At 40.0% G+C, this 15436-nt stretch overlaps 1 protein-coding gene across 1 annotated transcript in view; it reads right to left on the minus strand.

The window, feature by feature from the left end:
* The window catches only part of BIO1 (adenosylmethionine-8-amino-7-oxononanoate transaminase), a 312590-nt gene that overhangs the window by 215921 nt on the left and 81233 nt on the right, over nucleotides 1-15436 (minus strand). The window contains exons 3-4 of the mRNA XM_089373845.1: nucleotides 4618-4879; nucleotides 4140-4232 (exon numbers count right to left, since the gene is read on the minus strand). Of these exons, the coding sequence (XP_089229971.1) occupies nucleotides 4140-4232; nucleotides 4618-4879 (355 nt within the window). The remainder of the gene's footprint in view (nucleotides 1-4139; nucleotides 4233-4617; nucleotides 4880-15436) is intronic.

Consider the following 15436-nt stretch of genomic DNA (forward strand, 5'->3'; position numbering starts at 1 on the left):
TGCGTTGAACGGTTGAAACTTGAACGGTTGATCCACATTTATGTTACAGTTAAAAAAATATCTCAAACCCCTCACAAATGCTAAACCGTAAACCTGTAGACTCAGCTCAGAGCTGTCGTACTTGCTATAACTTCTGTTACGGCCCACAGGTTACCTGTATTTACTATTAAATTATTAATATGAATTCTCAGATTCTGGGTTAACCGTTAAATTGATTGTTGAGTCCAAATGATATGAAATTATGTGTATTTTGCATGCTGTTTACATGAATGAAATCTTTTAAATTTTAATCCATGTTGCTTCAATTCTGCTGCAACATGGTCAAATGATGGTAGTCGAGTAGATGCATAGAACTTCACACACAGGATTAAAAAATTAAACATACAATGATATTGTTTTTATATGGTAACACCGTAACATGGAGAAAAAAAATTGCATGATCACTGCAAGACAAAAAAGCTAGTTGTCAGCAACTTACTTATTATACTAATACCAGTATTATTTTAAGGATTGGGTAGGATAGAATTTGTAGGCTTCAACAGCCTAAAGCCCGTCCCATTTGTCATAGAAGCGTGTCAATCAACTTTCCTTTTAAATGAAATGCAGCATCCATTATATGCTTGTTACAAGGACAGTATCTATATTTAATATTTATCAATTTTACAGCTTTAATAGAACATGTTCAACACTTTGTTAATGTACATGTAAAGCTCAAGAAATTAAAAACAAAATTTGAGGCATTATTTCTCTTCATAAATAACAGGATGTCAATAAAAAAAAGAGGTTCTGGTTATCAAACAACAAGCATGAATAGACTGGCATAGATCCGGCTTCAACCTTGGCTCTGTTACACTCCTAGAAGGATCAAAGAACAATGAGATCTACACCTCAAGTTTATATCCTTCTTTGCTTTTAAAATATTAGAGATCAGGATGGATCCATGCTGGTTCTAGCAGTGAAGGGCAGGCTGCAACACTCCTGTCCTACAGATGTCCCCAATGTTGACATAGTCACAATTTCCGTGATATCAATCTCAGAGCTTATCTCACAGTATATCGATCTACCTCCTTGCTATATTAATAATTTAAAAATTAATATGTATATTAATATCAGTTGAAATTACAATTCGAATTAGTGTTGATTCTTGTTCATTTCTTTTGCATTTTTAAATTTTGACAGCAGTTTGTTCATTTTTTTTACAGGTTGAGGTAACATGGCTCAATCAAAGGCAGCAAGGAAGGGCAAGAATGTCATGGGTAGAGATGCCCTTCCTCCCCCAATATCATCAGAGTCTGCTGCAAGTAATGTTGAGGGAAGAGGACTTAAAGACAATGATAAATATCCATTATGGAAATATGTCACAAGAGAGGATGGGTCAAACAACAAGGGAAAAGGAGGAGGCAATGTGCAATGGAAATGCAACTTTTGTAACATTTCTTTCAAAAGCACATATTACCGTGTGAAATCACATTTGTTGGCTATACCTGGTTGTGGGATTGGATCTTGTAAAACTATTACTTCACAAAAGAGAAAAGAATTGGAAAAGGAGGCCAATGTTGGTATGGAACATGTGGCACTGGCTTCAAAATCAAAAGCACCCAAGGGCAAGAATGAAGACCCCCTTCCATTTTTGAGGAAAGCCACCACCAAATTTCCATTTGAGAGTTCTACTTCTACTGGGGGACAAGCATTAAAAAGAAGATCACTTGGTCCAATGGACAAGATTTTCCAAAAAGAGAGACGGGAAGAGCTTGATCTCACCATTGCCTTCTTCTTCTATCAAAACTTCATATCATTTAATGTTGCACGTTCACCTTTATTTGTTGAGATGTGCCGAGCTCTAACTCAAGGGGCTCCAGCAGGGTATGTGCCTCCTGGATCAGAGAAGCTGAGAACCACATTGTTGACGAAGGCAAAAAAAGAGGTGAAAAAAATGCTTGAGCCTATTATGGCATCATGGCCAACATCTGGGGTTAGCATTGTTTCTGATGGATGGACAGATCCAGCACGACACCCAATCATCAACTTCATGGTGTCTTCCTTGAATGGTCCAGTTTTCCTGAAAACAGTGGATACACTTGGCGAATACAAGGATGCACAATTTATGGGTGAGTTATTTATTAGAGTTGTTGAAGAGGTACGTGTTGAATCTTGTGTGCAAATCATTACAGATAATGCACCTGTTTGCAAGGCGGCTGGCATGATTGTGGAAGCTAAATATCCACAAGTGTTTTGGACACCTTGCATTGTCCATTCATTGAACTTAGCACTGAAATCCATTGCTTCTGATGTGCTTTGGATTGGAAGCATTATTGAGGATGCAAGACATATCCGTAACTTTGTGCAAAATCATACAAATGCCCTCACTATCTACAAGGAGTACAACAATCTATCATTGTTGAAGATTGCTGATACATGGTTTGCATCTTCATTCATAATGTTGAAGAGGTTGAGGGAGGTCAAGACTGCTCTTGGGTCCATGGTTATTTCTGAGTTTTGGTCTTTTTGGAGAAAGACAAATCAGGCAGCCTCTAAAAGAGTGAAGGACACGGTACTAGATGATGCTTGGTGGGAGAGGGTAGATCTAATTATTCGGATCATGGACCCTATCATCTCTTTGCTTCGAGTTGCAGATACAGACAAACCCATCCTAAGAGAGGTTTATGAGGGATGGGATTCCATGATTGAGTCTGTGAGGAGCATTATTCTATAGAGTGAGTGCCCCTAGTATGAGACATCACCAGAGGCCTTCTGCGATACCATACATGATATTCTTGTCCGCAGATGGGACAAGAATTGTACACCTTTACATTGTTTGGCTCACTCATTGAACCCCAAATACTACAGCCATGAGTGGCTGAATGGTGGACCTTCCCGCAGATTCCCTCCTCACATGGATGGTGAAATCTCACAAGGGAGGAAAGAGGCATTGAGGCGGATTTATCAGGATAGTGCATTGCTTGCTGAGGTGGAGGATGCCTTTGCAGAGTTTTCCATTGGCACTGGTCGATTTGGAGGTTATGATGTGATTAGAGACAGGGGGCTTAAGAAGCCCTATTCTTGGTGGGCAAATCATGGGGCAACAAGCCCTCCTCTTCAGCAGTTAGCCATGAGGCTCCTCTCTCAGGTGACTTCATCCTCTTGTTGCGAGAGGAATTGGAGCACATATGGGAATTTGCATACTGTGAAGAAGAGCAGGCTTGAGCAGTCCAGGGCAGAGAAAATGGTGTATGTGCACACCAACCTTCGTCTTATTTACAGGCAGAGGGAAGAGTGGTTGAGGGGAAAGACAAAGATGTGGGATGTCTTTCCTAATGATATGGGTCTGGACACCACTGTTGAGTTGGCATTGGCCAACATGGATCTCAGTGATCCAGTGCTTGAGCCTGTTAGATTTGATGACTTAGAGGGGTCAACCTCCATACCAGCATATGCAGAGGCGACTATGGATACAGGGGAGGAGGAGGACGCAGAGGAGAGCAGTGGGGACCATGATGATGGGGACAGTGATGCTGATTCTGATGTTGATTGATGCCTTGAGGCTTGTATACCTATAGTTGTTTTATATTTTCTATTTCTATTTGCCATTGGCATTGCACCAACACTACCTATGTAACAGATTTTGATTTTATGACTTAATGAGAAAACTACAGTTGTCAGTGTGTTTATCATTTATGTTTATGTGACCAGTACCACTAACATTTATTTGAATTTTGTATGTACTATGCATGCTAATAGTAATAGCTATAGATGAAGAATCAAATTCAAGATCTATGTTTGAAATCAATAAATTTGTATCATTAATTAAAATTTGTGTAAGAAATATGCTAATATCTAATTTTTAATATATATATATATATATTTTAATAAAATAATATATAACGTGTCCTGTTCCGGGGGTCAGCGTGTCCCGAATCCGACACCACGAATCCTGAATCCTACGTGTCCCGAATCCCCGTGTCAGGTGACTTAGGATACAACAAAATCACAATATTAGTTGTTCCCATCCAAAGTGCTGTAAAGCATTATTATATCCAGAAAATTACACATGATCAGTTATATCCAAAACAAGGAAACTAACCATGCAAATAATTATATCCAAAAGCTTAACTTGCAGACTCCAAAAAATCTAGCTATACCTGCAAGATAGCACTTGGGCCTTGAGTCCACCAGCTCGCACAGGCATCAAACTGTTGCACAATACAGTCCTTTGCATATTTCTCACTCTGAACCTGTCATTCACACAGTAATATGTTCTCTATCACAAGCGTGGACAATGTTGATTTAGAATTAAATTTAGGTTTCTGGTGTAGGATTTGTAGTGACAATGTGTAATGGTAAACAACTCTCATCATAGATTAATAATCACAGAAATGTATGCCACATAAATTTCAAAACTTGAAAGAGATGATGCAAACGAGTACATAAAGTAATATTATGAGAAAAATAAAAATGAAAACGTCCAAGAATTCTCTACCATCTTAGCCACCGAGTTTAACCATATGAATTTATTGATTCATTTTCCATCGACATAGAGAGTTAGTCTGAAAAAGCACAAAGGATATCTTTGTATATGTCAAGAACAAGGGATTCTAAAACAAAAATTGGCATGCAGACCTTGTGAACAGCAAAATTTTCTCCATAGCGTGAATCAATCAAAGTAATAGACTGTTCAGGAACAAGAGAATGCTGTGTAAAAGGCCACCAAAGTAACCTCCCTGCCTTCTTTGGCATTTCATGCAACCGTCGTTTCCTTTCCAAAAAAGATGCTTGCAATATTTCCTTAAGCTCAGAGAATACTTTGTAGGATTCACTGAACCACTCGATAAGGCTATCGCTTGCATCTTCTGGTATCTTGGGAAGGACAAATACAGGTATCCTACCCATGGGCAAAACATAAACCAGTCAGATGATTGAAACTCATTTACAACATTGTTTACCTAAACCCTTCATTTGGATCCAGTTAAATGTTTACATCACAAAAACAATGTTTGAAAATAATCACAATCTTTACTATGATACTCTTAAAATTTCTCCTTGATGAACCAAGTTTATTGACAAAGCTTGACAAGTTGATTGCAGGACCTTTATTTTCTTCAAACATCAATGGCAAGCAATAATAATTGCAATGTTAACCTCGTGATGTTACAAAAGATCATCAACCAAAACTACAAGACAGTAAAAAGCCTAATGCTGTATTACAGAGGCAATTTTAACTATAAGCGATAATAAATGCAAAAGACAAATGTGAACTTCATGTTGTCATGAAAGAGCATCAACCAAAACTAGAAGACAAGAAAGAGCCATATAAAACTCACTCCCATCACAAACTTGACAAATAACTACAGCTTAGTTCTCTATTACAGAAGCAACTTATATAGCTAGCAAGAATGTACGCAAAAAGACAAATGTTAAATTCGTTCTGTTCCAAATGAGCACTGACCAAAATCTCAAGATAGAAAAAACGCATATGAAACAGACTCGCAACACATAACTCAGTCAGTTTTCTGTACCTTGCTGCTTGGAAGTTTTCTGTACAGCTCACTTAACAGTTCCAGAAGAGCAGATTGGACAGGGATTTGAGGGGTATATAGGCTGAAGTAGGTAGTGCATGCTTGCCTTGGCATGCATGTACCAGCTTTAGTCTTCTTTCAGTTTTTAGTATGCTGTTATACTTAGAACAACACTTAGTCTTTTCTTATTTTAGACTACAGTATAATTCTGTAATCACTTCGCTGTTTTCTCCAGAATACCATAGGCACTTTCTTTAGCTGAGTTAGTTGTTGTTCTTCTAATAGAACTGGGCACTTGTCTGCATTAAGATTTTCCATATTAGCCGTTAGATAAGATGCAGATTTCTAGGAGGCAATGCATGTTTCCGTGTGAACCTAGCTCATTGAATCAGTCACCTTAGGCAGTTTCCTCTTGCAGAACTGGGCACTTCTCCAGACAAGAATTAAGTTAGGGTTTCTCCTATCCTACCCTAGATGCTCCACTAGGAAGGGGATTCATAGTTTTAAACCCTAGAGTGATCTTAGTCGTAAAAAGGGTGACAAGGTCTTCCACAGAGTTGTGATGTGAGAGTTTGGAGTTATAATATGTAATTATTTTCCTAGTACATAGAATACAGATGCAAAATTGAGAGTTCAGTTTTGTCTACTTGCTGTACCCTTTTTAAAGTGATATTTTTGTAGACTAACGTATTCAGATTCTACTGTTTTTATTGGTGTTAAGTTATCAGTTTCCTAAACATTAGTGTTTTACTTTCTGGGTATTGAATATGCTTAGCATGATCTGAAAATTTTCACATGGTATCAGAGCATGTTTTTTGAGGTTAACCAATCCATGTATCCAGTGGGCTGCTGCCTGAATGATCAAAGCTGATATATGCCCGAGACAGGTTCTTAGGTGTACTGCCCTACTTGCTCCAATGATTGGAGTTGATTTGTTCCCTGAGATAGACACAGAGAAGTTGGAACCTGAGATAGGTAGCTGATTCATTTGAGTGATTGAAGCTGTTAATGTTCCACGAAATTCTGCAACTGCTTGAATGAACAATCTGAAACTAAGGCAACTACTAACTGAAACCAAAATTTCTTTCACCAAGACAGAATTTCTTAACACTTATAAGCAGCAGAATAAACACAGAGATAAAGACACAGTCACACAATTTACACTATAATTTTTATTGGGAAAACACTCTTCATTGTTGTAGTATTTATTGATAGAGTTAAAGCAATTAGATCTTACAAGGCAATCTGTTTCACTTTGAGAACACATTTGTTTTCATTGCTAACCTAGCTTGAAACACCCTGCATACACCTGATCCAGCTCCCACTTGCTTGCGGCCTCCCTGGCCCTATTTCCCTGCGCTGATCTCCTCCTATTTCCTAGCACAATATGGCCCCTATTCTTTAGGATGGACCTCCTAAATCCCAGCGCATAAATTGCCACAAGAAGGTCTCTCTCCAATACTGCGTATTGGCTCCTCCTAGGTATGCACTCACAACAAGTATCTCTCACACAACCATGTGCTCTCTCACAATCTTGTGAGCTGTGTCATGTCACAGTCCTTTGTGCACAAAACAACTGTGAAACTTTGTGCCTTCGTCCTCCTTTTATTGATTCGATCCATGCTAAAATTGGCAAGTCACAAATTTAGAACTCATGGTTAACAAGTTAATTGAGTCGAACTGGTTCTTCTCTCTCCAATCATAACGTGGAGTTACAACTCATGTTTCCTTCAATCAAGGACTGAAGCTCGACTCGTCCTATTCTAAACTTATAACGGCCATTCGATCTGTAATCAAACTGAAGAAGGTCCGCGATCCTCACGAATATGCCATCTCCATGAATTCGTCTATGGTCAAAAGAAGACAAATCGTGCTCTTTTTTGCTAGGGCACGCATTAGAGAAGACATTCCACTCGCTACAATTTTCAACACTCCCTCTTAGTGAGGAAGGTACTTCTAGAAGAACCACTTCCACCTAGATTTGTCCCAACACTACCACGTTATCTGATGATGCAGCTGTTCCCTCTGAACTAGAAGACTTCCCTACTTTATCTAGCGTAATCTGATCTGAAGACTTGTTCTTTCCAACCATCCTCTATGAGTCTATCACCTCAGTCATAAGTGCCAAGTACCCCGTGTACCTCTATGGTTGCTTACTCTGGCTGAAGGTGGTACTGGGAGGTCAAGTGCTCTTTTGATCCTCCCTAAACAACTCTTCTTCCTACTTGGCTCTAACTCTCCCTATACTAGGAGTCACTGACTAAGTGACTGCCTCCACTCGCCCTGAGCTCTCATCATCCCGCTAGTCAACCCAACTATCGACTAGCTGAGACTCAAACTGAGATAGTGGTTGAGGCTCCATCTTGAGTAGCTTCTTCTCCAGTATTCTAACTTGCTCTTGCTCTAAGTACTCTCTCAGAGCTCTACTCTCCTCAACCATCACTTCTCTATCCTGAAAAATTCCCGCCTTGCTCCTCAAGGTTGCGCTTGTCTCTACCTGGAACTTGTAGATATTCTTCATCCTCACACCTATCTGCTTCTTGCATCCATAAGCTAAATGTTGGAGGTAAACCTTACCTCTGTTGAAGATGACATCGTAACCCTTGTCCTAAAGGGTAGCTACTGAAACAAGATTCTGCTTCAAGCTTGGAAGATAGAGGACGTCTCTGAGATGGAAAGGATTATCTAACTCCCTTTGAAAACTAACAGTACCAACTCCTTTAGCTACATACATACCATCATCTCCTAGCTCAATCTAAAACTACATGTTCATCCTCCTTCAGGTGGCTAAAATACTTCTTGTTCTCGGTCATGTGGAAGGATGCTCCTGAATCAATATACCATACATTGTTGTCTGTTGAGCTTGCCATGCAAGCAATCAATGAGAAATATTTCTCGAACTAGGCAGAAAACGCATCTACCTCCGTTGATGCAGCTACATGATCCTTACTGGACTCCTTCTTCCGATTAGGACACTTAGTGGCATAGTGCCCAAACTCATGGCAATGGAAGCACTTGATCTTGCTTAGATCCTTCTTCTTCTTCTCGCCCTTCTGACTGGACTCAACCTCTCCTTGGCCCTTCTTGCCCTTGGCTCTGTTGCCTTTGCCTGCCAGGGCAAAGATCTCCTTGTCCTATGAATTCATCGATCTACCATCTCTCGTCCCTCTATGAATTTCTTCTTGAACACAGTCACCCCATAGCCTTTCCCAACTAGGAAATATTCTCTTCCACTGACTGCATCCTGGAAGCTATACCAAGACTAATGAAGTCCTAGTAGTTCAAGACTCACAAGGTCATTGTCTGGTACAGTCACACCTGCACCACCTAGCTCATCTCAAACATGAGTGAACTTTGAAAGATACATGACAATTGGCTCGTCTTTTCTCATCCTGATACTCATCCTGATACTTCTTAGCTTCTCTTTGAGAGCAAGCTTCCTAGCATCACTGGAACCTTGATACAAATCTAAGGTCGCTTTAAACATCTCATATGTTCTCTTCTTCTCATGGAGATGAGGGATAATATGGTCTCCGATCCCCTCAAGAATAATCCTCCTCACCTTGGTGTCATTCTTGTTATGTTGGGCCAATAGTTGGGGATCTTGAGGTGGCACTATTTGATTCTTCACAAATTTTAGCAACCCATTATCTCATATATCAGCTCCTTCCATGCACAAAAACTTGAGGCTCCCTCTAAACTGTGATCTGACCTTAGTCCTGAGAACAACATACTACTATCCAAGGAGCAGCTTTAATTTTCTCTTCAAACTCTATGCAAGCCTTCTCCTTGATCTACATAGTCCACTAACTGGTCAATCTGGTGTTGGTCTTTATACTGACCTCTGCTCTGATACCATGTTTATTTTCAACAAGATTCTGCAACTACTTGAATGAACAATCTGAAACTAAGGCAACTACTAACTGAAACCAAAATTTCTTTCACCAAGACAGAATTTCTTCACACTTATAAGCAACAGAATAAACACAGAGATAAAGACACAGTCACACAATTGACACAATATTTTTTCTTGGGAAAACCCTCTTCTTGGTTGTAGTATTTATTGATAGAGTTTGAGCAATTAGATCTCTTACAAGGCAATATGTTTCACTTTGAGAACACACTTGTTCTCACTACTAACCTAGCTTGAAACACCCTGCATACACTTGATCCAGCTCCTACTTGCTTGCAGCATGCTTAGCCCAATTTCCTTGCGTTGAACTCCTACTTCCTAGCGCAATATGGCCCATGTTCTTTAGGACAGACCTCCTAAACCCTAGCGTAGAAATTGCCACAAGAAGGTCTCTCTACAATACTGTGTATTGGCTCCTCCAAGGTATGAACTCATAGCAAGGATCTCTCACACAACCTTATGCTCTCTCTCACAATCTTGTTGTTGAAGGAAGTGTAACTAGGTTCGGTCTTCATAAATGTAAGTTTGACTTTTGTATTTATTCAAGAAAAGAGAAATTATTTTTATGATACTTGTCAATGAGTTTCTTGCTCATTGAATTAGGTCAAGCACATGTTTAAGTGCTTCTAGGAAGTCAAGAGTCAAATGTATTTATGTAAGACCCTTTGAGGGCATGTTACACTATGTATAAAATAGTATAAAGGTCAAAGAAATACCTCCAAGACAAGTGCAAGTCCTCCCCATGCAGCAATGTCCTCCTCAAGAAGCAAAACAAAGAAAATAATGAAGGAAAAGTCAAGTTGGCCTAAGGACAGCTAGTCGGCCTAAAAGGAGGGACAGTCCTCTATTTATAGAGGTTGTCCACTCCAATACAATGCACTCAATGAGCTTCGAAATCCACAATGCAAAGGAGGCAAGAAAGGATCTAAGGAAGACAAAGTAAAGGGTCTACAAGGGCAGTGAAGGAAGAGGCTACAAGACCGAAGGTTAGAGGGTTGTTCTAAGGGTCAAACACAGCCACACGTGCGAAGGAAGGAGGCCTCTCTGCAGTCATAACAGCAGCAGTACATCAGTCCCATACTTATCACTATTTGGGCTAAAAATTAAGGTCTATAAGGCCTCCCTCTAAGAGCGAAGAAGAGACCCTCACAAACAAAGGAAGAAGGAATAAGGCCGAGGACAAGAGGACTATTTGGAGGGCTAGAAACAGTCACACGTGCGGAAAAGAAGAGAATAAGTCTGCAGCTAGTAAACAATCCATGATATATCATTGTTTGGGTGAGAAATCAAGTCTACAAGGACTCCCAAAGCCTAGCGAAGGAGCCTATCTCTCTAGTGAAGGTGGAAGGACCCTAATTCACTAAGGGTACCTTCCACACATAAGAAAACTAGGGCAGCAAAACAGCAGTACAGTCGTACACCCATACATCAAGAAGGATCTCACTTAAGAAGTCTACTTGAGCAAGGGATAGAAGAGGAACACCTCATCTAGAAGGCTCACTCAAGGAAGGTCTATCTCTAGACAAGAATCAATGAAGAAGAACGAAGTTCCGGGGAACGAAGCGTTGAAAGGAGGAAGCCTATGTGCCGGGAAACAAAGTGCAGAAAGGAGGAGAGGACTTGACTTGTGCTTGGAGTATATTCTAGTGACTAGTCAAGGGTCTAGGGTTTGGCATTGATCAATAGAAGCTTCGATAAGATAAATTCACTCAAGGTTTTCCTCTCAAGAGAAGAGAGGTTTTGGCCCTGGCAGAGAGCCAACATCTTGTGTTCTTGTTCTTATGTTTTGGTAGCAGTTTGATGAAGTACATACACATGCATTAATATTAAGAAGAAGAACATTAAGCTAACAAGAAAAAGTAAAAAGACTCCACAAGAGGAATGAGAAGAAGATAAGTCTGCAGCTAGTAAACAGTCCATGACATATCATTGTTTGGGTGAGAAATCAAGTCTACAAGGACTCCCAAAGCCTAGCGAAGGAGCCTATCTCTCTAGTGAAGGTGGAAGGACCCTAATTCACTAAGGGTACCTTCCACACATAAGAAAACTAGGGCAGCAAAACAGCAGTACAGTCATACACCCATACATCAAGAAGGATCTCACTTAAGAAGTCTACTTGAGCAAGGGATAGAAGAGGAACACCTCATCTAGAAGGCTCACTCAAGGAAGGTCTATCTCTAGACAAGAATCAATGAAGAAGAACGAAGTTCCGGGGAACGAAGCGTCGAAAGGAGGAAGCCTATGTGCCGGGGAACAAAGTGCAGAAAGGAGGAGAGGACTTGACTTGTGCTTGGAGTATATTCTAGTCAAGGGTCTAGGGTTTGGCATTGATCAATAGAAGCTTCGATAAGATAAATTCACTCAAGGTTTTCCTCTCAAGAGAAGAGAGGTTTTGGCCCTGGCAGAGAGCCAACATCTTGTGTTCTTGTTCTTATGTTTTGGTAGCAATTTGATGAGGTACACACACATGCATTAACAATAAGAAGAAGATTAAGCTAACAAAAAAAAGTAAAAAGACTCCACAAATTGTTATCAAGTAACGAAAAATCACACTACACTTATTTGCCCTAGATTCTTCAACACTTGTGAGCTATGTCTTGTCACAGTCCTTTGTGCACAAAACAGCCATGAAACTTTGTTCCTTCATCCTCTTGTTATTGACTCAATCCCTGCTAAAATTAGCAAGTTGCAAATTTAGAACTCGTGGTTAACAAGTTAACTGAGTCGAACTGGTTCTTCTCTCTCCAATCATAACTTGGAGTTACACCTCGTGTTTCCTTTAATCAAGGATTGAAGCTCCACTCGTACTATTTTAAACTTGTCTCTGCCAGTCAATCCGTAGTCAAACTGAAGAAGGTCCACGTCAAAGGAAGACAAATCGTGCTCTTTCTGGCTAAGAAACGTGCCAAAGAAGACCTTTCACTCACTACAATCTTCAATAGAAGCAACTTAATGCCTGAGATAGGTCATCTGCCCCTGGGATAGGTTGCAATTCCGATTTCTTGTGGCTGATCTATTTGTTGAAGCATGATTTTAGTGACTGGTCTCAATCTCAGAGAGTGTGACTGACTGGCAGGTGCTTCCCACTTTAAACCTTGGAAGTGCAGATTGCATGTGCTATTGGAGGAGGCCGACTTTCAGAATTTTGTTGCAAACAAAGGTTGCATCTCCTATTGGCATTTCGCTTTGGGCTGAACACAATAACAAGATGGCCAAGGTGAAGTGAATCATCCATTATTCAACGAAGTACCATCAGGATCCCTCAAATGGCTGACAAGTAGGTAAACAAGGAGATGTATGATGCCTTGATTACTCTATACCGCATTGTGAATATCTGTGAAAAGTTATTGCTCAAGCTCACTACCACAAGCATCAGCAACACAGACACAATGACTACTTACCTAATGATTATCATCAAGCTTTGAGATCAACTCCTATCGAGAAGAACATGGAAGATGAAAGTTGGTGCCCATGGCATTAAATGGGCTCTCTTCCTCTTGGGAACCATTTGTTTGACATACCTGTCCTCATTAGAAACTTCCTAACTGTGAATAGCTTTTGAATGATTTCATTCAAAAGGACATAACACTAGAGAGTATTTCAACCAAAGAGGAGATCCAGAACCTAGCTTTCATTGAAAAGATGAGGAGAGGAGGTAAGAGAGGACGCCTCGGGAGGGGTAAGAAGGGAAGTGAGGAACGATTCTTTGAACCAATGCAAGAAAGAATTGAGTCATTTGAAGTGTTTCAAATGCAACAAGATGGACTGCTGTGCATTTCAGTGTCCTGACAAGAAGAACACCAAGCAACAGTACCAGGAATTTGCAAGGAGTGCAAAAAATTCAAATGAAACAAATCGGTTAGCACCCAGGCCTCATACGACATCCTTCATGGCAGAGTGCCTTTCCACTAAGACTATTTCTAGTGTAAGATGGTATGTGAAAAATGGCACATCTAGATGTGGGATCTTTAACAAGTAGGCATTCAAGGATAGGAGGATATTCAGATATCTCTTTCCAAATGGCTTCAAGCGAAGTTCTTGAAGTAGATTGAAGAAACATCTGGCAAAATGGATTTTAATGCAAAATACAAATTTCACCTGTACCCTGGAGATTTCTCAGATCTTAACCCTACAAATTTCAGTCTTAGACCTGTTATGGAAAAGAATATAAAACAGAAGCGGAAAAAAAAAAACAATTTTTCACTCCTTAACAACCCAATGTTATAAGCAAGCCAAGGAGAAATCATACCAAACTGTCAAGATAAGTGTTCAGCCCTCGAAGGCAATTTATCACACAAACCAGATCCAAAAACTCACTTTTATAGCAGTTATAACAGCAGATGTAGCAGCAGAAAAACAGCCCTTAAATTCATCACCAATAATGTCAAATCACTCAACAAATTGTCCTTTTACTTTTTTCAAATCGTCAAGGCATATATAGCTGTAAATAACAATCCATGGAAAACATATCTAGCTCAAAATTAAATCTGGAAATCGGAAAAGTTTTGGACAGCTGAAAACTTCATTAATATGCTCAAGATGAAGTTCATGTAGAGATCATAGCCTTCTCTTAAGGCAAGAGATCCTCTTCTCTTCTTTTTTTTCACCAAATATACCCTAGGGCTTCATCTCCAAATCCTAATCTCAAACCTCCAATGGATAAACCCTAACCTTACACTCCAAGATGATCCTAAAAAACCAAGAGACCCTAGCAACTCCAACAAAAAAAGAAACCAAGTACAAATGAAGACCAAGAGAGAGAAGACTAGTGTGCTCCTCTTCAAGGTCACATCAATACACGAGTGAAATAAGAATGAACAGAATGCTATGAAAGAGGAGGATTCTCTCATTCCTCTATATATATGAGATAAGCGAGGCCAATGATACAATATGGGCCCAAACCCTTACAAGCAACCTACAACAAACACTTGGAAGCCTACACAAGTGAAGCACTCCACTCCAAGAATACACATGCCAATGATGCCATGCTAGAAGGTGATGTTGTAAACAGTATGAGCTCCAAGATAATGCAGCTACTCAAGTTGTGTCCACACCTCTCCATCCTTCAGCCCACACACTCCATCACCCCTCCTAAGCCATGCACTCCATTAAGTCAATTGTCACTGCAAGAACATCACAAACCAGGTGTCCCCAAGCCAACTTAAGCCCCCAACCAAGAATCCAAGCTACCCATGCCTTCTAGGGCCTAATAGCCTCCTCCTAAGTAGGGCATTCACAAATGAACCTCTCCATGTCGCCACAATGAAGGATGTCTACCAAGCTTGAAGAGAACACCAATGCCCTAGGGAAGATTGCCAAACAAGCAACAAACTGACATCAAGCAATTACTGAGCAAGCTCTCTCAATTATGCAAATCCAGCATGGACCATCTCCCATGTGTCAATCCACATCATACAATCCAATGGTTGAATATACACCATGTACCCGAAAACTTATCAAGCACCTCAAAACATGGTGTAAACACTTTCAAAGTAACCTGAAAGCTAACATAGATGAAGTCCTGTATGCTCCTACTTTAACAAAAAGAGTCTTCTTGCATTTTCTTAGCAAACAAATCTACAGAGTGAAAGAATAAGACACTTGAAAAACAACATTCAAGACAAGGCAAGGTTATCAATGGTCTGTTATGCCTTTTAGAGTATGTAATGCACCTACAACTGTTTTGTGTTTGATGAATGATGTGACACATCCATATATAGATTCTTTTGTAATTGTACATATGGATGACATTTTGGTTTTCAATGCTAGTTGGTAAGAGCACATCTCACGCTTGAAATTGTTAGGCTTTCCGAACCCAACGCCCAGTATTCGGTTCCCAACAATTATTAACAGAACGAATGCATGCCCAGATTCCTAGCACAAAAAGTATAGCGGAAGCAAAAAAATTACTCGATCTGAATCACACACATCTGCCCAATCAACAGTTCTTCATTAATAAATTAATCATAGACATTACTTTGGATCTCGTACCAAGGATAATGGCCCAACT

This window comes from Pinus tabuliformis, chromosome 8 (genome assembly GCF_031772625.1).
Source record: "Pinus tabuliformis cultivar Carrire ecotype Pingquan chromosome 8, CPIR1, whole genome shotgun sequence".
Taxonomy (NCBI): domain Eukaryota; kingdom Viridiplantae; phylum Streptophyta; class Pinopsida; order Pinales; family Pinaceae; genus Pinus; species Pinus tabuliformis.